Here is a 25639-nt window from a genome sequence, read left to right as displayed (position 1 = left end):
AAAGAGAGTGAGACAGAGAGAGTCTGTGAGAAAGATGGAGAGAGAGAGAGAGAGAGAGAGAGAAAGGAATGGGATGAAGAATGAGCTCCATCTCGGAGAGTCAAATGGCCAGTGTCCGGGTGAGCTGGGCCGGTTTCTGGCAACACTCACCTCCACCTGCTGGCAAATCTGGATGAGCTTGGCCATCTGGTTCTCCAGCTCACTGTTCCTCTTCACCAGATTGGTCAGGTTGTTCTCCAGGGTTTGCTGCAAATGAGAGAGAGTGAAAGAGAGAGAGAGAGAAAAAAAAAACAGAAAGCGTACAGATAAGTGAAAAAAAAGCTATTTCTTAGTTGAATGAAAAAGAAAAGATGTTCAATTAGGTCATTTTTCAAACCAAGATATGATGAAATGGAAAGGCACACTGCATGTTCTTTTGAAAATAGAGAATGTGGTACAAATGAATTACACATCATTAAACATCATTGAAATCCAGATTTGGCTCAAACGCTGGCTGAATTCTGCAGACATCATTGCACTGGATGAGTGCAGCCGTGCTATAGGCTTACGGGAGACGGCTCAGAGCACTCTGTCCCATGACACAGACAACAATCCTTCTCCTGCCTTCACTTCTCCTGCCTTCACTTCTCCTGACTCCCTAATCTGGAATCCACCAGACTCATCATGCAAACCCTGGCAATATAATTACCACGGTGATACCATTCCAGTGGGAAGAAATGACCCATATCATCCCTCCGTACAGAAAAAAATAAGGATTAGGTAGCAAGCAAGTAGCCTTACAGCAAATCAGTGCCTTGTAACGAGGGGGTAATCGTCTGTGACTTGGCAGGCACTCACATCGGGGGTGGGAAGGAACAGCCTAATTCGGCAGCTATCGCCACTTAGCCAAAACCAGCTGCTCTCTCTCACATACACACACAGACACACACACAAACCCAAACATACACACACACACAGCGCAAGCCGCAGCCTTGCCGAGTGTTGATGGACAGGTGTCGGCTCCCGACGACAGATTGCTCCAGGCCAGTCCGGTGCAAAGCTGGAGGTGTGAGCCCACACGCCATGTGCCTTTCCAATGACTAATGTTTGTTATGGTTGCAGGGATAAAAACTACCCAGTCAAGAGCAACTCCATCCAACCCTCCAGCACGGCTGAGTCAGGTGTCTGTCATGCTCCCCAGGCGTATGACTGAAAACATCAGTAAACATCATCTTCCTGTATACGGCAGACTAATTACTGAGCCCTAACGAGAATGTCAACATAGCGAGAGGAATTCCTATGTCATCCAATATGTAGGAGATCTGCCAAACCATCAACTAGCATCACAGTGAATGGCATGAGGTGCCGAGGAGCTGGAGAGATGGACATGAAGCTTGAGATGAAAAGACAAAAACGAGAGAGAGCAAAGCAAAAAAAAAAAAAAGACAAAAAAGTGCCCACCTACCTCCGTCCCCCGATAGAGAACACAACAAATAGTGAAAGGTGGGAGAAAACCTGGAGTGTGGCACTAGCCTTTTTGAAGCTAGCTATTCATGCATGGGAAACACAGGCTCTAAAGCCCTGGTCCACCTGGACCCAAAATGGCTCAAAGCGGTCTCCCCTCACAGAAAAAAACATTACAACAATAAAAAAAGAGACAAAAAGAAAGGAAACCAACAAAAAATAAAAACAACATCCAGGACAATGATTTGGAAAAAAAGGCTACCGGTGACTCACCGCGGCGCTTGTCTTTGATGCCTCCATAACCGCTTCTGAAACTCTGCCCGGGCTCACTTGAAAAGCCTACGAACACACACATATACACACAGCCCTTACTCCAAACAGCCCTTACGCACGGCACACACAGCCTACCTCACTTTTCTGCCCCTGACCCTCCCTGGACTCATGCAGCTGGCACAGAGAGGAAGAGGAAGAGGAGGAGGACGACGAGGACGAAGGACCGCCGGTGTCCTTCGGAGCTGCACGCTATGCCACCTGTGTGTGGGTGGAGGAGGTTTTGTGCATGTGCGGCTGTGTGTGTAAGAGAGAGAGAGAGAGCGAGCGTGCAAGCATATGCTTGTGTGTGTGTGTGTGTGTGTGTGTGTGTCTATGTGTGTTTGTGTGTGTGTGTGTGTGTCTGTCTATGTGTGTTTGTGTCCTGTGCAGGTGTGCAAGACGGGAAGCTGTGTTTGTGTGTGAAAAGACTCGCAATAATGGGAGGACATTTCGGCGGTGGCTTACTCGATCAGACGGTGCATTGCATCAGCATGCGAAAGAGAAACAGCGAAAGAAGTAGGTCCAAAAAAGAGGAGCAAGAAAAAGACAGAGAGCAAGAGAGAGAGAGAGAGAGAGAGAGAGAGAGAGCGCTTCCGTGTGTCAGTGTTTTGAAATTCAAACTCACCGGGTGCGGACAGATGGGTCATTAATTAAGGAGTCTCAGAGTGGCAGTGGTGGAGGGGAGATGATTTATACATCAAAAACACAGCTGTCCCCCAGAGACTACACACAAGGTGGGGGAAGCGTACACACGTGTGTGTGTGTGTGTGTGTGTGTGTGTGTGTGTGTGTGTGTGTGTGTGTGTGCGGTGATCAGCAGCTGTGTGAATCTTTTTTTGGACAGTGACTCTGCTGCTTGATGGGAAGACCAATGGTGAGAAAGAGAGAGACAGATATAGTTAAAGACAGAACCAGGATGGGGGGACCGAGAGAGAGAGATGGAGAGAAAGAGAAATGGAGAGAGGGTGAATGAGCGAAAGAGAGGAGCAGTCTGGAGCAAGGTGTCAGCGTGGCGGCCCTGCCTGCCAGGCAATCAGCAGCACAGTCGAGCAGAGCTGCAATACCAGCATCCCACCACCAGCTGCACACCCCACACAGCCAGCCAGCTGCACCGCACTGCACACACTAACACCCCACACAGCCACACCGCACACACTAACACCCCACACTGCACACACTAACACCCCACACAGTCACACTGCACACACTAACACCCCACACTGCACACACTAACACCCCACACACTGCACACACTCACACCCCACACACTGCACACACTGCACACACCAACACCCCACACACTGCACACACTAACAGAGGGGGGGGGGGGCAGAGCGGAGGTGCAGCGGGATGGAGAGGAGCAGAGGCACATAAATAAATGAGGAGCAAAACGGAGAATTTGGGAAAAAACAGTCACTGCATGGGAGACGCTGACTTTGAAAAGAGAGTGAATGACAAATAGAGAAGAGAGCCTGTAAAGGAGTGAAAGAGAAGAGAAAAGAAATGAGAGAGGGAGACAGAGAGAGAGAGAGATAAGATGAGAGAGAGAGAGAGAGAGAGAGAGAGAGAGAGAGAGAGAGATGAGATGAGAGGGAGGATGCGAGGCTACTAGGCTGACAAAAGAAAAGTTGGAGTGTGGTCGTGGAAGGCTGCAGCTGTAGTATTAGTGCTGCTAGCCAGGGTAGTGACAGCATGTGACATCCAGCGTGGTTGTGCTGGGGTGGGGGTGGGGGTGTTGTGTTCCTGGAGTCAGAGAAGCGATGAGGTGGAGAGTGGCAGGCAGCGGAGCAGTGGAGAGGATGATGTGTCGCTCGGGAGCCGACTGGGGCCAGCGGTGTCGGGAGACTACTAACTGACAGAGCCAGTGCCCAGGGCCAAGGTCATCCCTACCCCCATACATCGTCATTTACACACACACACACACACACACACACACACACACACACACACACACACACACACACACACACACACACACACACACACACACACACCCCTCTGTTTATACCACAAAAATACACACACACACACACACACACAAACACACACAAATACACACACAGCCTGTCCATCAAGGAGATTTACATCATCTGACATCACACAGGTCGCTGCCAGGTATGACAGCTCATCTACCTATACCTCAACAAAGAAATTCTCCCCGATGCTAGAATGTTCCGGAGCACTGTGAGGCATCGGCCTGCTATGACAACAGCATTGTTCATCCCCCGCCGGCTTTCAAAAGCATTGTGCTGTCCGTCCAAAAAGAACCCAGATATTCATAACAAAGGGTGATGGCTGCATACATATCAGTGGCCCTGGTCTACAGTGGAAACAGAAGTCGAAAAGTGCATCCCAAACTAACTGCTGAGTTGCTGTTTCTCTTTCTCTCTCCCTCTCTCTCTCTCTCTCACACACACAGACACACACACTACATCTAATTGGCATGCATCAGCCTCTACAGTTCTTGGGCCATCACAGCAACAACAGCAACGATCACAGGCAAAAAAAGAACAGAGAGAAAGAAAGGAGTCCCTGAGCGGAAGCACTAACAACAAAGGCCGAGGGCTTTTCATTATTTTTAAACAGTCAGCCCTCTCGTTTTATAGAAAGAAAATGAGAGATAGAGAGCAGGAGTTAAGAGGAAACAAAAAGAAACAAATACAAAAGAGAAAAAAGAACAAAAGCCACATAAAAAGTGTGAGAGAGAGAGAGAGAGAAAGAGACTGAGAGGGAAAGAAAGTGGGGGCAGAAAGAAGCAGAGTGCTAGAGTGATGGAGGGAGCAAGAGAGGGGGAGGGCAGAAAGTTAGACAGCACAAGCTAGCGCACATCAAAGTGGCTGTTAACGCGAGGCTGGCCAGTGCAGCACCAGTGAGCGTGTCAGTAACCAGAGACGGCTGGGAAAGGCCGCCCGTTCGCCTCGCTCGCTCGAGCCAGAGCTAATCTTCCGCGCCGGTCATCTCTCGGGACTGTCGCCGCGCCGTGCCGAGCAGTAATGAAAGTCATCGGCGTTTCTTGCTGACGCCGGTCACTAATTAAGCAGACAACCGTCGGCCTAATAGGCGCGGCGTTCTTTTCTGTCTCTGACTCAGGCCACGGGGAGTGGAGGAGGCACGATTGAGGAACATGTGAAAGATGAGCGGCCGGCTAGTTAGCGCCGTCTCAAACGGCGAGGCCGTTTGACCCCTGAGCCGAGCAAATGTAAAAGCTGACAGCACATGTGGACATGCAAGAAAACAGAGCATGCACACACACACACACTCCCACACACACACACAGTACATACTCACACACACCTGCATAGTGAAAACGGCCATTAGTGGTGATAAAATCGGGCTGGCCTTTTGCACAAAAACAAGGCCTGAATGAGCTTGTTTTGGGGATTAGCTGTGAGCTGGAGGGATAAAAGAGGAGGCATTGGATCCAATGCTGTAGAGCAAAACAAAATCAAGCCAAACAAAGAGGGAAAGGAAGCGAGCGTGCGGAGAAGGCAGAGCAGCTTGAAGGTTAAAGGGACACGCGTCAGAAGCCCGTGCCCCTCTCCAGAGAAAAGAGCGCAAATCCCTCCCGGCTCATTTGGGTTTTTCATGCAAAACAGCTGAAACAGGAAAAATCTGGCCACTTTAATTGCAGCCACACAGGGATGGGGCTGAACGCGACCGCTCTGTCGGCTTCGCCATAGAAACATGTAGCTGAGGAACACTAAGAGGTGCCAACACGGAGAATAATTTTACACTCTTTCCCAGCGAGGGTTCCTCTGAGCTTCCGCAACATCTGCTTTGATAATTACGAGCGACCGTGGTGTCTTTCCAGGAGCACGTAAATGTTTCCTCCACCGTTTCACTTCACAGAAGAGAACACCACCTTATCGAAATCACTTCACATATCAGGACAGAGCCAGCTGACAAGATGGAGCATGGCCAAAACTACACCCCTTTTTGAGATAGTAGTGATGTATTTCCGAGGGCTCACTCACTAGTGTGAGGTATTGCGGGTGGGGCGGTGGAGAACTCAACATATAATTTCCAGAATATAAATGTGGCTGCAGCTGGCAGAGTTTGTATCTGATCGTTCTGACTGGCAGGTTACAAGGCCAGGCCCAATCTATTAGCTGGCTACTGCCGGGCTGTGTTGAAGAACATCACCCTTGACCAGCTGAACACTGCGGCCTTCTGTGTCGGTCATCGGCTAGCCTACCTCCCAAAATTGACGATGCTGCTACAACACAGCTGACACTCCACTGGAAATATATGACTTGGCTAAAGAGCCTTCCGTTCATGAACCGAAATCTCTGTACATCCCTTTAAGCTCTTGCTCTCTGTGGAGACAAGCTGCTGATCCTGGCCACAAAAGCCATGCTTGTGAGGGACATCAAGACTCCAGTCTGGTAACTATATCATCAAACCTCTGAACCCTCACCTCGGAGTGACTCTGGGCAGACAGGAGCTGTAGCCATCGCACAGTCTGGCGCTGTCTGACATGCTTGTCTGACTGTAAGGAAGTGAATTGAAGGAAATGGGTCTGGCTCTCCTACAAATGAGATAAGTGGCATCAATTCTCCGAGCGTAGTTCTCGAACCTACAGAGTGACTCACGTGGACCGTCCAGTGAGCTGCTGTGCGTTTTGACTAGTCGTGTAACACGATTAGTTTAGGATCCGAATGACATGCCTGTCTGCTCTCCTCTTATTTTCCCTGAAGAGCTGTGTGTTTGTGGGTGTGTGTTTGTGTGTGTGTGTGTGCGTGTGTGTGTGTGAGAGAGAGAGTGTATGCGTGTCTGTGTATGTGTCTGCACGCATTCCTTGCTGCTTCTAGTGAATCACTGCTGTCTGCTGCTGCAAGCTTGAGGAGGGTGGGGAGGTGTGCGTGTGTGTACAGTATGTGTGTGCAACCGTGTGTGCAACCGCACTGGCCATTTCTGGCTCAGGGCTAAGCCTTCACTGCACCATGCCCTGTAGTCCAAACACACAGCTTCACACGAACGTGAGAAAGCCAAGTGCACATATCCATCTGCCTGAGTGACATCATCACTGCGGAATGACTACATAATCCAGCCTGCTCCTGGGAGCCTGTGCTTCCTTTCTAACAGCCTCCACAAAGCTGTCAAAATATGACGGGCATGCATAAGTAGAGTGTGTGTGCTTAACTTATCTTCTGACAATCGTGTCAACACGAGATATACAGACAAAAGTGAAACACTTAGTCTACAGTTGGTGGTCCCACGGCCTCTACCTGAGGAAAACCCATTAATTTTAAACATGACAACAGAGTCAATAGTAAATGGCAGGCATTTAAAATGGTTTTCATTTCTGTCATTCTGCTTGCTCAAGTCACGCTGTGTTACCCTCAAATAAGAGCCCAAGGAGCAGCTGAGAGCAGGATCGCACAGGTGTTACTTTCCCCATTACATAAGCCCCTTGGAAAAGGGAGCTCCTCAAATGTCAGAGAACTGATCGCTTGTGACAAGCTTTTCATACATGTTCGCACATTTCTGCGAGCTTTTAATACAATTCTCATCGGCAATTGAGTTAATGTATGGGACTGCAAGGAGTGGCTCTGGGAAATGTAATACCGAAGCTGCCCCAGTTTGTTGAATGTCTCTGATTGAACCATTCATGTGAGAAGGGAAATGATAGACATTTTCAAGCAAGGAAATTCTTCACGTATAAATAAAAAAGGCTAACATCCGGAGGCGGTGGGTGAATCCAATATGAGAGGGGTGATAGAGAGATATTTTTACAGAAATAAAAACTCACAATCTTTCTACCAAACTGGGGAACATTTAATGCCAGCTACAGTATGCTTTTACTTTAACTGGATGCAAACACCAAATCCTAAAACCCTGCCCTTCAATAAGCCTCCCCTGGTCTCAGCCCAGACTGGGCTTAGAAGCGCACAGTAGGAATTTCCCTGGCACTTAGCTCATTGTTCAGGGCCCTGGCCTGGTGGGGAAGGCTGAAGGGTGGAGCACATGGCTTCAGCATGTGCACAAAGCTGCTATAGCAACACCACTGATGATGGGTGAGTCAGACTGGCATACTACACCAGCAGAAGGACACTCTCACTCATTCACTCACTCACACACACTCACTCATATACACACACACACACACACACACACACACACACACACACACACACACACACACACACACACACACACACACACACAGACACTGCTCACCCTCCATTAAGCTCTCTTTCTTTCTCCCACTCGTTTTCTTCCACTGTTTTTTTGTCTCCACTGTCCCTCCCACTCTCTATTGACTGCGCCGAGTTCCCAGCGGGGCAGGCGACACTAACCCTGCGTGGAGTCCGCGCTCGCACAGAGCCGGCCGCCGGAGCGCACGCTGGGCAGTGGCGGCCGCGCCGAGGCCTGTGGGCTTTTGAGAGTCTCTGCACGTCTGCCGAGTTACAGTAGCCACAGCAGCAACTCTGCACTGTCAAAACAGGAGTAAGAGAGGAATGGGGGAGAGGAAATTCAAGCAGACCTTCTGTTCTGTGGCCAAAAAGATTTCACACAGTAGCTTGTTTTTTGTTTTTTTGCAAAGCAGTGTTACAGTGTAAACATACTTTCTGGGTGAGGAGGAGAACAAAGCTCCAAAAGGAAATATTATTGCTGCCTTTGTTGAGGGGTGTCACAGCAAAGGCACGGCCTAGTTCTGAAACTGTGGGGGACTCGAGGCGGTCGTTTTGAGATGTGCAACGAGGAGGATCACTCCACAAGCAAACAAGTTATCCCTACAGCAACAAACTCTCATATCAACTCTGCACTTTCTTCAATTTTAAGTTGGTTAAAAAAGACTATTCTGGAACTTTCTTCAAGGCCTTTGCATGCCCTCCTTTTACCTTCTTCTCTTTGAGTGTGAGCCGACAAGAATAATCTGAACTGGCATACTGTAGCAATACGCAATAATTCATGACTAGCTGTAGGCTGTCAACGTATAACCCGCTGTGAGGGATAACACCCACACTTGAACAAAACCACCTAGCAGTGTGGGGCTCAGTGGTGGAAAAACACAGCGTGCTCCCACAGCCCCGTCCTGTACACCTGAGCCAGCTCTGACCGCCGTGTGCACACAATGTGGGGGCCTCCGCTGGTCAATAGGCTAACAAAGCGCCTCCATTAGCCCAGGAGGCCTCTCCTATTCAGCAGGGAGCTGTGGCAGCCGGACAATGGGGGGGATTAGCACATCTAATCCAGCTGGCAACGGGGCCGTAATGGACACTGGCTCTGTGAGGACTGTGTGTGTGTGTGTGGGGGGGGGGGGGGATGTGGCGGAGCAGGGGATGTGGCCACTGGAGTCTGAATAACAGGTGACATCCGGTGCCGGGTGAAAATGGGGGCATTCATCCATCCATTCACTGTGGCAGGGTAATGCACAGGAGCTAACATAAGGATACATACAGAAACTCTGGTACCGTTTAAAGCCCTATACTCTGAAGTGTCCCAATGATACACCCTCACCACACATTAAGGACACGTCGGATTGATGACAGATGACACTGATGACCGCAGTGGGAATGTGTTAAGTAGCCTTTGGACAATGTCCATCAACAGCAATGTGCCAGACATCCCCACTAGCTCAAAACGTCTTTGTGTCAGACAGAGTATTAAATCCAAATCCCATGCTGCTTTTGGGTGTAAAAAACCTCCCAAAAAGCCCCACACACTTCTGTGGTCCATTAGTGCAAGCCAAACACAAGATGATCACAGTCCTCATTTGTGACTCAGTGGCATCAAATGCCAATCTGCTACCCCTGCGGTTACCCCTCAAGGTGAGGAGCAAGAGCTCAGATGACACCCTGACAGGAGCTATGGAATCGCGTTGACAGGGAGGGCTGTTCTGGCCACCTGTGGCGATAATCTGGGGGAGTAATTATGTCCTGCAGAGTGCCAAGCTTAGCGTTAGCGCTTAGCATTAGCATCGGATAAGCGGTGGAGGATGCAAAAAAGAAGACGCAAGCCCGCCTGCTCCACCCTCCCACTCTGTTGCCCCAGGCTCTGTGGATCCCAGATAGGTGACAGAGCCATTTTTAGAAGCCCATTAGGTATTATGGCGTGCTATAAAGCATGCATGAATGGGCCTCCTTCATCTTTAGCTTGAGAAGCAAGGGACACTGGGCAAGTGACAAGGCACTGTTCTTCCACTTCTTGTGTCTACTGCTTTCAGAAGAACTCTTGGAAGAGGAACTTACTCATCAGAAATAAAAGAAGACAGCAATCTCGTCTCAATTCTAATCAACAAAATAGTCAGACTTTTGGACTAGGGCTACTTCCTGTTGGATGCGCCACATACTTAACTTCACCTTGACCCTGACAGTGCTTGTGAGAGGTGCGGGGTTGTTGTTGTCTGCTTCTGGGATACTCGTGTCAACATTGACAAGATAAGAAGATGGGAGAAAAATGCAGCTCAATTCTTTTGTCACCAACTGTATTGTGAGGTGGGTGAAGGGCAGTTTTGAAATTCCTTGGCAAGGTTTGATGGACTGTAGACGTGCTCGCGGTCTCATGCTCCGTCCCTGAAAATCCCAAAGGGAGGGTCGGAGGCTTCCTGGGGCTTGCTGGCAGTGGGACAAACATGCATTTTGGAAGCCAGCAGGATATCACAGGCTACATAGTCCACTAGGGTCTTCCTCGCAGCACAGAAACAGGAAGCCCATACCTTGTGAATTTGTCTGAAATATTCCAGCGAATGAAAGACGGAAATACCCAACTCATCTCACGGCTGGACAAAGCCGACCTTTGGGTAGTCTAATCACTGAGCCGACTGGCAAAATTCCAGCCAACTGGAGAACAAAGAAGATACGAGAGATGTAAATATTTCTTTTCTTGGAATCTATAAGAGGAAACCCAGGGTCAGCAAAACAACAGAGTTGATTTTCTGTTTACATTATACACTAATCCGCGGGAGCGCATTGAGGGATAGAGAGGGAATTGGGTATCTGCTTTAACATCTGTTCAATACTTATATACTGTGCTGGTCTGCTGCTGCAAGCTTCTTCTTGCAAAGAGATCCGTTTTGGCAATGCTGATGACCGTGAGAGTCATCACTTCCATAACCCCTGGATATTTGACAAAGCTGTTTCATCTGCAAACGAGAGGGGAAACAGGGCCTTTCTAATTATGGTGGGTGTTTTTATTGCTCGGCACTGCATCATATTAATACCGGATCAAATCAAGCTTACGCACAGAGAACTGACAACCCATGCAAATGACTTAGCAAATAGAGTAACATATGGAATTGTAATGACTCAGGAAAGTGTGTGGGTGGGAGAGGTGTCATACACAGGTCCTTTTTCCCCCCGAAAAAGGAGGACTATCCATGAATAAACGACTTGCAAATCCTATTTCTACGAGCTGCAAGATTGACAAAAATAATCTTTTAAAACCATGGTTGCGACCGCTTTTAATCCCTCTCCTTGGGCAATGCTGATGCTCTGTCTCATGTTTCGAGCAAAAAAAGGAGAGATATTCCTACGGCTCTGGTCACGACTGAACCTCACAGGCCAACTAAAAAAGAAATCCCTATAAAAAGACACGAGTGGAGGCCCCACAAGTGGAAGAAAGGGCTGTAAACTGAGAGCTGAGAGAAGTGGATATCACCGCATACCGACCGCTACATTGTAGAGCTGATGACTCTCAATCTGAAGCTCTTAAAAGCTTTCCAGTTCCTTTTTGCATAAATTGTGTATGGGGAGTTACAGGCATAGAGCGATTTAATAACAAGGCCCCCCTTTGGCCCATCCTGGCTAACCTGTCACAATCCTCCCTGACAACATGCATCATGCATTACTCACATGTACATGTGCTGGCACGCGATGCTGTGTGTGCGCACGTTCCCCCACAGAGAGGTACTGTACAGACACACACACATTCAATCATAAAATTTCAAACACTTCAAAAACCTGTGAAAAGTCCTCACGGGAGGGTGTCTGTAACCCTCAGAAAAGAGCTCCAACTATCAAGTAAAACCTCGCTCAGAGACGGCGGTGTCCCCTTTTTCACACCACAACAAACCTCTAGAGCCACAGCACAGACAGAACCCCCTGCTTTTGACGCCCCAGATTAAGGCTTTAGTGCATAGTTATAACCCACTGCCATCCATTAATGCTAAACAATTCTCCTCAAAAGCTGACACAAAATGCCATTCCGTTTACTGCGGAGTGATCCCAGGTCAGGACTGAGTGGTGAACCTATATGCTTCAGGCCACAGGGCTCTAAACCTACTTAGGGCCGTGCTGCTCTTTAAACATTGAAGTCTGTGGGCTAAGGTGCCTCTGCTATCTCACAGAAACACCTTGGGGCTGAAGGATAAGGAGGCCTGGGTCAGGACTGCAGGGATGGAGAGAGTGCGGCCGGCCACAGGCCAGAGGTGAGAGAGAGAGAGAGAGAGAGAGAGAATGAGAGAGAGGGAGCGAGAAGGGGGGGTAAAAGGGAGGGATGGAGAGAGAGAGAGGTCTTAGGAAGAAGTTGAAGGAAGGAAGGGAGTGGACTGGGGAGGAGGTGAGGGTGCTGTAACAACTCTCAGCCGTGGCCGTTTCATCCTAAAATAGGGGAGCTAATGGCTGCGTTTAGGAAATGACCTTGTCTGGCCTAGAGATGGGCTATGTAAATATAGAGCTGGGGGCCTGCGAGTCGGCAGCAGCTGAGCCGTCCAGCATATATCGCAGGCAGCAAGGGCCCAGATAGATGACTTCCTTAAGGAGCTTACGGTAAGAAGCAGAGGCCAGGAGAAGGGGATGGGACTAGGACCAGCGGACTGCTGTGGCCAGCAGCTTTGAAAATAGAAATTAATCCAGTCAGATTTGTTTTCCAAATGTTTTTTCCTTAATATTCGGATCCCTGATATATAGTGTGGAATGTTCTACTCCCCCTTTTCACAAATAGAAAAAGGAATTTTCACTGGGTACTTTTTTGAGGGGCTCAGATACCCCTGTTGCCTGGCGTGAGTCATGATGGAATTTGCCATCGATCAATAGTAGAACTGCAGAGTACACATACACACACAAAATGTAGCTTTAACATATTTGAGTATGTGCACAGAACACAACAATAGAAAAGAGACAGATGCTGATGCTGACGATGTGCTTTAAAGACTCAATTTTCATTGTAAAACACATGTATTTGAACCTGGATCCCTTTGAGGTAAATCACCCTCAAATCAATTACATGCCTGCAGGTATGCCTACTTTAAAAATAGGATCATAGGGAAAACATCATTCCAGCTAAGCATTCAATAATGAATACTGAATATTATATTAGTCTATCATATAATAAATGTGCAGTGAGCAGAATTTAAGCTTATGGCTGCATGTGACATTTTTTACAGATCAAAATGAGCCTCACAGCTGTGAGCTGAGCCTCACAAGACTATGTCTATTGAATAACTTGGTGGTAGAGAAGACAAACCATTTTGTGGAATGATGCATATGAAATGTGCAACAATGTGACTTAAAAAACAATCTCTGGTAGCCGCTCTGTCTGCCATTCCTTGTCTGTAGCAAGTCATGCTTTGAATGTGTGGCATTCGGGACCATTATCGCTAGTTTCAATTTGGGACCTTGCAATCGGAATTGTCGTTTGTTTGTCTAAAGACAGTCCAAAGTAGCCTTGGCAATTTGAAGTGTCAGTTTATTGCATATAATTTTTACGTCGTTTTGAATAGTGTGTTTGAAATGTGTTTGTTGGCGTGTTCTTCCAAATCTGCGGAATCATTTTATGGAAGCAAACCGCATACAGGGGGTCTTTATTGTTGAGGTCAGACATGATGATCATCCACACATCTGGCACTGCACCCGCTTAACTTTGTACACGTGTAGCCTACACTGATTCACATCTGCCAAAGCCTCGCTTGTCTCCTCTCTGGTAGCCTACAGTGCTGTGTGTGTGAGAGTGGTGGGCCAAAGCTATTGTTTGCTTCTTTTAACGATATATTAACAGATATCTTTTGCATTTCTTATCCAAACAACGTCACACTTGACACTGCACTTACTCCTGCCTGTAGTGTCACACCTGCCAAGTTTGAAATCAATTGGATGAACAGTTTGACAGATATGCAGTTAACGCACACACTGACACACAGACAGACAGACATTCCTGTAATTTATAGATAGATGTTGGAAGGAGTACCCACATGAACACTTCCCTACTGTACTCAAGTAGACATCATTAACAAGTCTAACTCTTCCTTGTCTATCAATGCAGCTCTTCTCTATGCGCAGTGAGCAGAGCTGAAGTGACAGTTCATAGAATGAGCTTATGCGGTTTGTGTATGCGTGAAATGCATGTGTTTTCATGTGCACACGTTTCAGGGTGTTTTCCTATGCCTGTGCTGTATGTGTGTCTGAGGTGCCACACAAACCAATGGCCTTTTCCCCATAGATTATTTACAAATAAGATACATGACTGGTAGCATTTCTGTCAAGACGGAAGACGATTAAAAGTTTGCTGAACTAAGCCCGGCTGCACATCCCCTTTCCTCAGGTTGTGGATTGGGAGTTCAAAGTCAGTGAAGTTCAAAGCTTCAGTTGGGGAACATTCAAATTAGCTGCCGCAGCAGAGAAAGAGACGTCGCGGCAGTAGACATTTTCCGAGAGACGAAGAACATGCTAAAAAATTACCTCTTTCAAATACTAGGATAAAATGAATGTCGGTTGATTTGGCTATTGGTTTAATGAACAGAGCTGCACCTACCCTGAGATGAATGATTAAAATGAATCAAAACATGAAATACCCTCATGATTTCAAAGCTGAATTGACTACTAATCCTCATACTAGAAAAAAAGGAATTTCTATCCAAACAGATGATGTAAACAACAACCTTCAGTAAGAAAAAAATATCAGAATTTAGTAAATGGTGTGGTTCTGATAGGATAATATTGGTGTAGCACATGCACGGTTGGTATGTGGTAATGGTTACATGGCTTGTTCATTTTACTGGCTGAGACTACCTCAGTGACTACGTAGTGACTGACTACCCTACAGGCTTATGCAAACCATCCATAATATGATGGTTAAACAGCAAATTACATTTCTTTCAAAACAAAACATATAAAAACAAATGAGAACAAATATTTACATAAAATATACATTATACTATCCCTAATTTAAGCCAGATAAATCACAACTGCACACAAGTACACTAGAAACATGATTAAATGTGACACACACAGTCTCCTTATGTATGAAGGCCCACGGATATGTTTGAAATGTACACATAATGACATTTCAGTCCATGGAACGCAGAGAACATGGTCATGACAAATGAAACAGATTTTTCATCACGAACATCACAAAATTTCATTTGTTTCCCATCATTGATGATGCTGCTACACAATGTATGAAAATTCTCTAAAGCTCTTTCAAGCAAAGAAAACTCGCTGTTGATTAAAATGAGTGTATAGGCCAATTTATCCGAGTGTACCCCCCCCCCCCCATAGGCTATGGTAATCTTTTAAGTCCACTCTGATTCCAAGGCGCCCTTGATGACGTATCCACATGTGGTAATGCTTGTGTTTACAGTCAACTCTCTCCTCCCCAGGGAAGTCCCTGGGACAGAAGAAGTGGAACTTTCTCAGGTATTGCCTTTCCTCTCTTTGATACACAATGCCAACCCATTTAACACAGACTGTGGCCGCGTTCACATCCTCAAAGGCTGTGGGTGTGTGTGTGAGTATGTGTGGGTGTGTGTGGAGGAGAGGGGGGGGGGGGCACATCAATGATTGGAATTTCCTTCTTTCGGGGATTTTCGAGGCAAACAAAGGAGAGTGTGGGATCACAGGGGGATCACATGCACATATGCGACCACTCCGTTGCCTTTACAGCATCGACAGCCTGCAGCACATACTGTATACACATTCCTATGCACTTCTGTATCCTCAGCATAAGACACCCCCCCCCCCCGCCACAACACCCCATCCTCCCTGTGAGAACCAACCTGCGCATGTAGCCACTGCTTTTAACCTGCTTTGCCTTTGTCACTCAATTTCTAAGAGGGATTGTCCACATAATAGGAATATGATCCCTGTGAAACTATGCGCACAGATCACTGACCCTACGCTCAATCCACAAAAGAAATGAAACAAAGAACCAAGAACAAATGTGGAGTGCCTCACTTGCATGAAATATCACCCTGCCTCTTCTGATGATTGTTTGACGGTGCGGTAATCTCGTGAATAGAAAGGAGAGTGGGGGCCGGGAGACGACCTTCTCCGCTCCGCACCGGGTTAGAGAGCAGAGTGTGGGAGGTTCAGCGTTAGTCTGCGGTGAGAATTAGCTCCGGCCAGCCGCCGCCACTCTCCGTCGCTCTTTCCTTTCTTCCTGCCTGTTCCACTCTCCGTCGCTCTTTCCTTTCTTTCTGCCTGTTCCACTCTCCGTCGCTCTTTCCTTTCTTCCTGCCTGTTCCACTCTCCGTCACTCTTTTCACGTTTTCCTTTCTTCCCGCCTGTTCCACCTGATTCAGCAGTCGGCTCAGCACAGGGCTTCCATGCTGAACAGAGCCACAGAGGCCCAGCTTTAGGGGAGTGCGGAGTCATCTACTATTATAATAGAGCAGCTGGCCAGTGGCCTGTTGGGCTTCAGTGGGGTGCGCACGCACACACACACACACACACACACACACACACACACACACACACACACACACACACACACACACACACACACAGAGTGACGGTGGTGGTCGTAGCTTCTGCTGCTGTTAAATATAGCTTAGCTGTTAGCGCAGCCTTACACAGGATGGATGAGAACAATGGATGCGGGTGAGGAAGCAGAGGTGATGTGATGAAAGATGGATGAAAGGACATATCAGAGAAATGGGGGCAGACATATGTCTCTCAACAACTGTATAAACATAGCTTGGTGAGGGAATGAGTAGAGCAGTCCCAACGGGGCATTTGTTTTCTGAATAGCAAACTCATGCTGCAGCAAACTACCCCTGTTCAACTGGTATGACCGAGGAAAAGTTCTCTGGAAATGTTTCCCTTTTGTATGTTATCAACCTGTAACATCTAGCCTGCTGGTAACTTCAACTGCATTGCAGTCAGGATAGACTTTAAAGAGATTACAGGGTACGAGGAGCAGCCTAGCACTGGAGATGTACTGTACAGTGTGTGTGTGTGTGTGTGTGTGCGTGTGTGTGTGCGCACAGCAGGCAGAGACAGGATGAAAAGCGAGATAGAGACAAATAAGAGACTAACCTTGAGCTTGTCGAAGCGCTCGCTCAGCGAGGACACCTGGTGCTCGCGGGTGACGTCCCACCAGCTTACAGAGCGAGCAGATGAGCTGGTCGTCCACCACGCAGTACATGTTCACCTTCTCGTTCTCGTGCTCGAGGCAGGTGAGGCCGCGCAGGTGCGTGTCCGGCACGGGCTCCACCAGCCGGTGGCTGGTGAAGGGCTTCTTGTTGGGGTGGGTGGCGCGCAGGCAGCGGTCGCAGTAGGACACCTCGCAGGTGACGCACGTCTTGATGGCCTCCCGTGGCGGGTCCTGCTCGCAGAACTGGCAGCCCACTAGGGGGCGCAGGTGCTGCTGCTGCACCACCTGCTGCTGCTGCTGCTGCTGATGCTGATGCTCCAGGGACATGGCGAGGGTGGAGGGCGGGGGGCTCGTGACGCTGCTGCCGCTGCTGGTGAGAGCGGGGCTGCCGCGGGCGCTCACGCTGTGGGGAGACAGCCGCGGCGGGCGCCGGCTCTCGTTGGGCGAGTTGGGCCCACTGACGGAGGCCTTTTGGAAGCGGTCAATGATGTTCTGCAGCGTCACATTGCGCTTGAGGCCCTCCAGGCCGCGGTGGTTCAGCGTGATGACGTAGCGGCAGGTCGGACACTGGAAGGCGGAGATGGACTCGAGGGGCTTGCTGGTGGAGCAGTGCGACACCAGGATGCGGTGGGCGCAGTTAAAGCACAGGCTGTGGGCGCAGGGTAGCAGCAGGGGGTCCTCAAATAGCTCCAGACAGATCGGGCACGTTAGCTCGGACTCCAGTGTTTCCATCTTCAGTTGGGCCGATCTAAAGGCGACATCAAATCCCACAGAAGCTGGTCAGTCACCTGCACGGCAAACAGCGGACCGGGGGGTTAGTGCCAAGCCAGTCACACGCATGCACACACACACACACGTCAGATTGTGGGGCTCATTCCAGTGGTCTCATTTAGCCAAAACTTGGTGAGTTCTCTGGTATTTTATTGGTGTTTTGTGACGTTACATCACCCAGAATTGCTGACTTTAACTTGCTACTAATTGACGAATCGCATCCGATCCATTTCTCTGCCATGAATTTAGCTTGCCTGCTATTCAGTGTGCAACGTAACTGCAGTAGCATACAGAAAAGTCAACGCAGCACCGTGCCCAGCAAGAACACTGTCCATAATCCACTAGTTTGGGGAAAAGCCTCACATCTGACAAAGGGTTAGTTCACGATAGGCACAACACAACACACAACACATCCACACACTGACAGTTGTTTCAGCATCATGGGAAAACCGACACATGTAACTTGCAGATGCTGTCGATGTCCTGACAGTGAGAGGACCAGAGGACCAGCTGTGCTCTGGCTGGGCTCAGTCTCTGGGGCGAAACACGCAGGACCAGAGCAGTGACCTTTACAGTGACCTCTGCAGACACAGGAAGTCGACAAGGCATGACCACAGAGACGCAGCCAGTCGGCAAGGCCAAATGCTCATTCCCCACCACAGAACACAGGGACACAGAAGCACGTGGAAGGGCAGATGGATAAACAGATAAAGAAAATCACACACATATAAAATATGTTTATCTGGGCAGACTAACTGCACTCCTTCCCTTTTCTTTCATCCCCATCAGATTTTTCTCCCCAGAAGTCAGCACAAGCTTGTTGCTCCAGTTAGTGTCTGGCTGATTTGTGTGGTTCTGCTTTGATGGATATGAATGGGCCTGAAGGGGAGAGGCATAAATCAGCCTGTCTGTGGCTGGCTCACCCTACATCCAGCCCCGGTCTAATCAGCCCTGCCCTGCCCTGGAACCTGCCCAGACAGCCTGTTCAAGACCAGGCGCTCGGTGGAGGACGACGAGAGGAAAGGGCTTGAGCTATGACCCATCACTGTGCATTTCCAATATTTATAGAGAGAGAGAGAGAGAGAGAGAGAGAGAGAGAGAGAGAGAGAGAGAGAGAGACAGAAAGAGAGGGAAGTGGAAAGCAGCAAAGAGAATGGAAGAGAGAGAGATGCAAGATGAAGAGCTTGCGATGACCCTTTTTGAAAGGACTTCATTTGTTTCTGCTCAACTGTATCCATATGTGAAATTGTGAAATTGATATGTGAAATTCTTGTGCTTGTGCCCACACCAATGTGACTATTTAGCTGGCCTGCTTTTGAAAAGATTCATGGCTTCTCAGTGTTACGAATCATTTAGCTGTGCAAATTCAGTTCAAGAAAGCCTATGAAAGGCAATCATAGCCTGTAGTGAAGGAAGGAAGGAAGTATGTAAGTAGTAAGTAAGTAAGTAAGTATGTATCTATCTATCTATCTATCTATCTATCGGTTCAGATGTTCTAGTTTGTGTGCCTGTAGGGCAAACACACAGAGCTGTAATGTCAGGGAGATTAAACTGACCAGAACGTCTGAAGAGTAAGAAATTGTTCATCTCTCTTCTCTCTTACCTTCACCCACACACAAGGACACTGGTTACACAAAGCTGCAGGAAAACAACTTATTGACTTCAAGAAGAGTAAGCACAGCCACAAATTGTCCAATCCAACTTTCAGACTGCCTTAAGATTAGAGGTTTGGATGAGTAAGTGTTTGGGGGGAACAACATTCATTACTGGCCAGAGGAGAAAATAAATAATGTCCTGGAGGCAATCAGGCAGATATGATTGTGATAAGAGGCGGCTGTGTCCTTCTTTAACTTTCACCTTGGCATCGGCAGTGATTTATGGAGCCGCTTCATGCAACTCTTTATCACTGGCTACCTCCCCACTACCTGCCGCCACTGGCCACTAAAGGCCCAATTACCTCCATCTGATAAGGCGAGGGAGGGGGGAGATAAGAGAGAGGGGGGAGGGGGGAGGGATTGACCCCATTGCCCTTGGCCTATTAAATGAGAGGTCACCATCAGTGACCCCAGTGGCTCAGGTCTACTCTATGCCATTAGCAAAGATCTATAGGCAGAGAGGGGGATGGAGATTTTCTGCGTGTGTGACCAAAGGTAAATAGACTGGATTCATTAAAGAGCCACTGTCATGGTGCCTTGGTGATGCCAGGGGAGGAGTGATGTAATAGAATCGTGTATGTGTGTGTGTGTGTGTGTGTGTGTGTGTGTGTGTGTATGGGGGGGGGGGGGGGGTATGTGTGTGTGTGTGTGTAGAAGATGAGAGAGAGAGGAGCAATCATTCTCAGAAGAGAGATGGCTCCAAAGCCCCTCTCCACTTAATCAGATTAAGGTAAAAGGCCCCATATGGCAGGCAAACAGTGTCTGCTTGTGTTTACCTCCAGACAGACTTGCAAGCACACACAGACAAATGTGGTTACACAAAGACACACACGCACGCACGCACGCACGCACACAAGCACACAAACACACACACACTGTTTATGGGAGTCAACACTTTGATCCTTTCTTATGTTGATTACTGTGTGACTTGTCCTTTGATGTTGACTTTGTTCAAATCAGATGAAAATGAATTAATGTGATGGCTGACTCATGGCTTTATGACTGAACACTGCCACCTCTATTCCACAGCTTAATAGGAAAGTTGGGCACACTGCTGAACTATCATTTCATGCGCTTATGGACCGAAATGCCATGGCAAATTCCGCAGGAGACAGGCTGGCACAGACACAAAGGGGCTATTTCAGGCTAATTTAATAGACAAAAAAGCAAGACAGCTTGTTGTGTCTCTTTGGCTTGTGAGCAACTCTCAGGTCATCGACTAACAAATCCCAGCCTTGTAAGGGGGGGGGGGGGGGGGGGGGGGGGGGGGGGGTTAGCGGCCTGGAAAAAAAAGAAAAAAGAAAAGCAAACGTGCATGTTTGGTTTGAGTTGCTTTTGTTTGTTTTCATTGTTGCTTTATTTAACCCAAAAGAAAATCCCCCTGGGATGCCAGGCTCTCTCCACCAGCGTCTAGCCCCAGACAGGAGTGTGCGTCACCGCGGAATATGGCACGCCTGCAACAATGACAATTAGCCTTGTCCAAACAATTGGTACAGTTTGCCTGTAAAACTAACTGGTCAGACAGCTCTTCCTTGAATTATTGTGGCACAATAATAATGGGGGGTGGGATGTGACCCCCCGTCCCCCGAAACTAAATGGCCAGCGTCACGCATGCTTTCAGGGAGGTGGACACAAATCCACTTAGACAGCGTATTTTTAAACCCCAGCTATACCCACACCAACACGCATGAATAGTTGATGCTAAAGTAACAGCAATCTGTTGTACTTATGGAATCCTTTAGGACAGTCCATGCCAATGAATTCATAGCCTCTCAAAGACGGGAGATATGGGCATTAGCTGCTTTGACACACTTACAGTACATGTTTTATCAGCTAACCTCCCAGGCCTACACACATTACATACACACACTTCCGTCTACATATATACCGGCCAGACACACATGGCTGGTAAAAGCCTGGCAACTCTACGGGCTATTCACTGCGTGGCTGTCAGGAAGTCGAAGGAGGGTTCGAGCGAGTGTGGAGGCGTCAAGGGAGCACGACTGCGGGTTATTAGTGTCCGGCCCGGGAGAGAGACGGGTGGGCCAGCGGGTCAGACCCACGCCCCAGCCCCGCTGCTGTAATTGAGTCATCCGTCTGCTGTCAGTGTGCAGCTGGATGGGTGGGTTTCAGACAGGGATCACATAGGCAGCAGCTGCCTGAAACAGTTGCCAATGGCGGGTGGAGAAGAGCTAAAGGACCCCTGGTTTGAATGGCAGTGGTGGCTGTGTGGGCGCTAGGAGAGGAAAAGCAGAGAGCGCTGTAGCTAGTTCACATTTAGCAGAGAGAGCTTAAGCTGGCTTTGGAGCCAAAGCTGGGCCTGGTGGTGGGATGGGTGCCAAACATTCGTGCCTTCACAACCTATCGCCCCAAATTCCGCTCAAACAGCCCTCTGGCTCCCCGTGTAACACCTCCCCACTGGATGGAGAAGGGGGGTTCGCTGGATGAGCGGCTAATTATTGCACACAGAGAAACTGGGCCAGTCAGATGGAACCGCATCCCACTGAGAGGGATTTAGGGGAGGGCTGCATGTGTTTGTGGTGTGAGAATCGCAGTGGCTCAGGAGAATAAATCCGCCTGGACGCAGTGAGTGACAGTGATTCACCGCGTCCTCTGCCGCTGTGGTGCTCGGGTTCGCCTGCGGGGCATGTTTACCGGCAGGCCTGTCTCGGGAGGGAGGGGTTGGCTGAGCTGGACATGCGAGCAGGTGTGTTTGTCTGTGGCTGGAGGACACAGTAACATCAGCTACGGTGAGCAGATCACCACGGGCTATGTTAACTCCCGCAGCCGCATCTCCATTCCCTGCCACCTAATGACCTTGAACAAATAATCCGACACACTGTCTATATTTAAACAGAGATAATCATCCTGTGCATATGTATTTTATGACTGTGTGAGCCATTTTTCCCTTTCCTTCGTGCTATGGCTCTCTGGGACAGTAAACATATGCACAACTGTTAAGAAGCACTCAAGTTATCTGGGACAAGCAGAGCTCTCATTCCTCACATTGATAAGTGTTAACAAAAAACAGATGCAAGGTCACGGCTGAGTCAGGACAGCGCTGGAGCTCTTGGTATGCAAAACACATTCCTCACATATTCAGATGAGAACAAAAGGTTATGGACACTAATTACAAATTACTAGATTATTCCACCGGAACAGAATTGGAAGGCTAATTAAATAAGCATTTTGAAGCGAATGGCCATGTCAGACGCAGGCCTCGCTGGGTGAGACAATACTAATAGGTTAAACCTGTTTAAATAGCTTGCTGATTTGCCCTCCGAGGATTGTGGATATGGTGATAGTGCTATTGAGTTGTCAGGCTGCTCTCACTGACAGTTTCATGGGGATAGTTAAAAACATGCTGTGGTTTTCACTGGGACTAAGAAAACCATTTCAGACAACTTTCCTCCACCACAGGTCTCATGGGAGAACGCCTCACCCAAAGGCTGTCATCCACAGACTGCGTGTTCCGTCGAGTGGTAGGGAACCGTATTTATTTTTGTGTGAAAGCTTTGGTCTTAAGGAAGAAAGAGCAGGAGATAAAGAAAAAACAGAGAAAAAAGAGAGGGAGGATGAAAGAGTCAAAGGAACACAGACGTGCAACAGTAAGTACACTCAGCTGGTTATCGCAGTTCCAGGGAGAGAGAGAGAGAGTCTTTAAATCCACTGCAAATATGATCCCATTTTTCTCTGGCACAGTGAAAAGGTAAACAAGGCAGGGCAAAACTGAGTAATGCCCCAGGAACCGCCTACCTAAACGAAGCCCAGTCCCAGCCCAAAAATGTTATATAATGGCACACAGCTCAGATCAGGTAGCAAATTAAAACGGGTCATGCCGTATTTTGAGTTTTCCACTGTGGGGGCCAAGTGTCCACTCAATGTTGTCAGAGAAAATATTGAAACACATGGGGCCACATTGGCGGGCATTCAGCCGTTTCCACTTCCCTTCCTTTGACCGACGCGGTGCTTGGTTTAATCAAACATGCAATTTCTATTCATAGAATGTAAACAGTGGTGATTCTGGGCTGGTTTCCATTTCGACATTCTCGGCCTTTAACGGGGCAGCCGAGCACCAGGGCCTGGCCCCAAGTGCCTTTGCCTTCCGTTCTCCCCTGAGCAAATACACTTCACCAACATGTCTGGCTTCAGGCTGAGATTGAGGTCAAAGAGCCCATGACACTTGTGATGAGGGAGCCAACATGATGGGGAACTAGTGTGTAGTCCTTTGCTTTCTGGAGTGAATGAGGAGTTTTTTTCTGAGGAGTTTTCTACTTAACTCGAAAAAGTTCCCAATGCAGACAAGACAATTGTGACTCGATTCAAGCTAAGCATCCTGAATTACAAATTTGATGATGGTGCATGGTTGGATGGTTGTGCTGATGAGCTTAGAAATCACAAAAACAATTAAAAAAAGAAACTGACGCAAAGGGAAGAAAGAGGCAACAGCAGCATAAGGACACAGGTTTGCCCCCCCCCCCCCCGCTTTTTACCACAGTGTTTTGATTTCCTCAAATCAGGAACACGCTTTGGTTTTCTATTTTTTACATTAATTTAACTATGCACCTACAGAACCCCAGATGTAGGCAAACCAGAACCAGTGGTGTGCTGAACACAATAACGTTAATACCCTCAAACGTCTCGTCCTTTTCTCTAATGCTCTTAGCCCGAGCAGTGTCTTATCATGCCTTCGCACAACATGCCGCTGCCGTGCTCTCCCTTCACCCCATAGCTCTTCCATTATTGATGTGCATTTGCTCTGGTGAGAACAAAAAAGGGGATAAAAATGCAGCGCAAAAGCTCATAAGATATTTAGCGCGGCTTAAAGAGGCGCCGTGCGCCCAGGAGAAAGCGAGAGCTGCTAAGTGTCACCCCACTGGCTGGGTGTCCCCGATGCGGACAACTGACCCAGGCAACGGTTTTTCCCCGGGCTTTGTCTGGAGGAGGGCTCAAATAAATAAAACGTGACTAGCCTCTCATCAAAACATGAAAGGTTTTCAAGGTTTTGAGAAAGGCTTCTCAAACCGCAGTGAGTACAGAAAGAAAATGCCGTCTAACCGCGATCCACCGTGTCAGTTAGAGACTAATGGTGAGAGAATCTATGAGATACTAATATCAAGCAAGCAACTAAAATATTCTATATAATAAATACATTATAAAATCAGAGTAAGTACATTTACTTATGCTTTACCATATCTTATCCAGCCCTATATCCATATAGAAGAAAGGACAACTTTCCAACAAACGTCTTTAACATACCCAAAACAAAAACAAAAAAATTAGCAGAATGATCCTACATTACACTGGCCTTCACATTTTAAGGGGTGGATAGTGATACACAACTTCAGGTGATTAAAATTGTCTGCATATCCTTCTCAGTGATGTTTGCTTCTTTTTCCAGTTTCAAGCTAAGTGGTAACTTGGCCTATTGACCACGATTGTAAGAAATGAATGTTTTTTGTAAATGGGAAGAGTGGAAGTAACCTTATAGATTATGGAGATTCATTTCAGTATATTGCTGGCATGCATATCTGATCAATGTAAGCATAAAAATATGCATGAAGACGATATTTCATGCCAGTTCTTTATCTCTTCATCTTTATCTAGCACCAACAGAAAATATTTCTTGACTTGTTTCATTTCCATGTTTTCAGGGAAAAAAATGTGTTGACAGGAAATATGCAACTAATGCTTACCTTTATGCCAGCGTTCCCATAAATATGCTAATTTGTATGCCGACCTTCTGAAAAAGCAGCCTAATCTGCAGTGTAAGTGGCAGCCTGATGGGTTTTTGTACAAATACTCTGTTCGCAAACTGCATTAGCCATGGTCATGCAAATCCAATGGCCAGGGTGAGGCTGCATGCAATCTAACAACTGAGATGTCACACACGCGTATACTGTAGGGTGTTAGTGGAATACATAATGTGAACCCCAAAGTTCCTTGTTGTGCCCTGAACTTTCCCACTGGTCCAAACAATTGACTTGGACAAATAGGCCATGCTAAATGGTATATACATATTTGTTATAACAAGTCTTACATGGAATGCATTTTCACTCCTTAATAATTGGGCAAGCCCTTCACAACAATTCCTTATATCCGCTTAGTCAGGCGTTTTCTGATCCCCTTGTTAACAAGAAACTCACTCCCTGACACAATGGAAAAATAGCATGAAAAGTCCATTCATCAAAAACCCACTACCTG

General features: G+C 47.8%; 1 protein-coding gene across 1 annotated transcript in view; it reads right to left on the bottom strand.

Annotated features, from left to right (window-relative positions):
- The window catches only part of mid2 (midline 2), a 97265-nt gene that overhangs the window by 25281 nt on the left and 46345 nt on the right, over positions 1-25639 (bottom strand). The window contains 4 exon segments of the mRNA XM_042074451.1: positions 151-246; positions 1717-1782; positions 16952-16999; positions 17001-17797. Coding sequence (XP_041930385.1) covers positions 151-246; positions 1717-1782; positions 16952-16999; positions 17001-17741 — 951 coding nt within the window. The 5' untranslated portion in view covers positions 17742-17797.

This window comes from Alosa sapidissima, chromosome 20, assembly GCF_018492685.1.
Source record: "Alosa sapidissima isolate fAloSap1 chromosome 20, fAloSap1.pri, whole genome shotgun sequence".
Taxonomy (NCBI): Eukaryota; Metazoa; Chordata; class Actinopteri; order Clupeiformes; family Clupeidae; genus Alosa; species Alosa sapidissima.
Note: the sequence above shows the minus strand (reverse complement) of the source record. Positions and strands in the feature narration are given on the sequence as shown.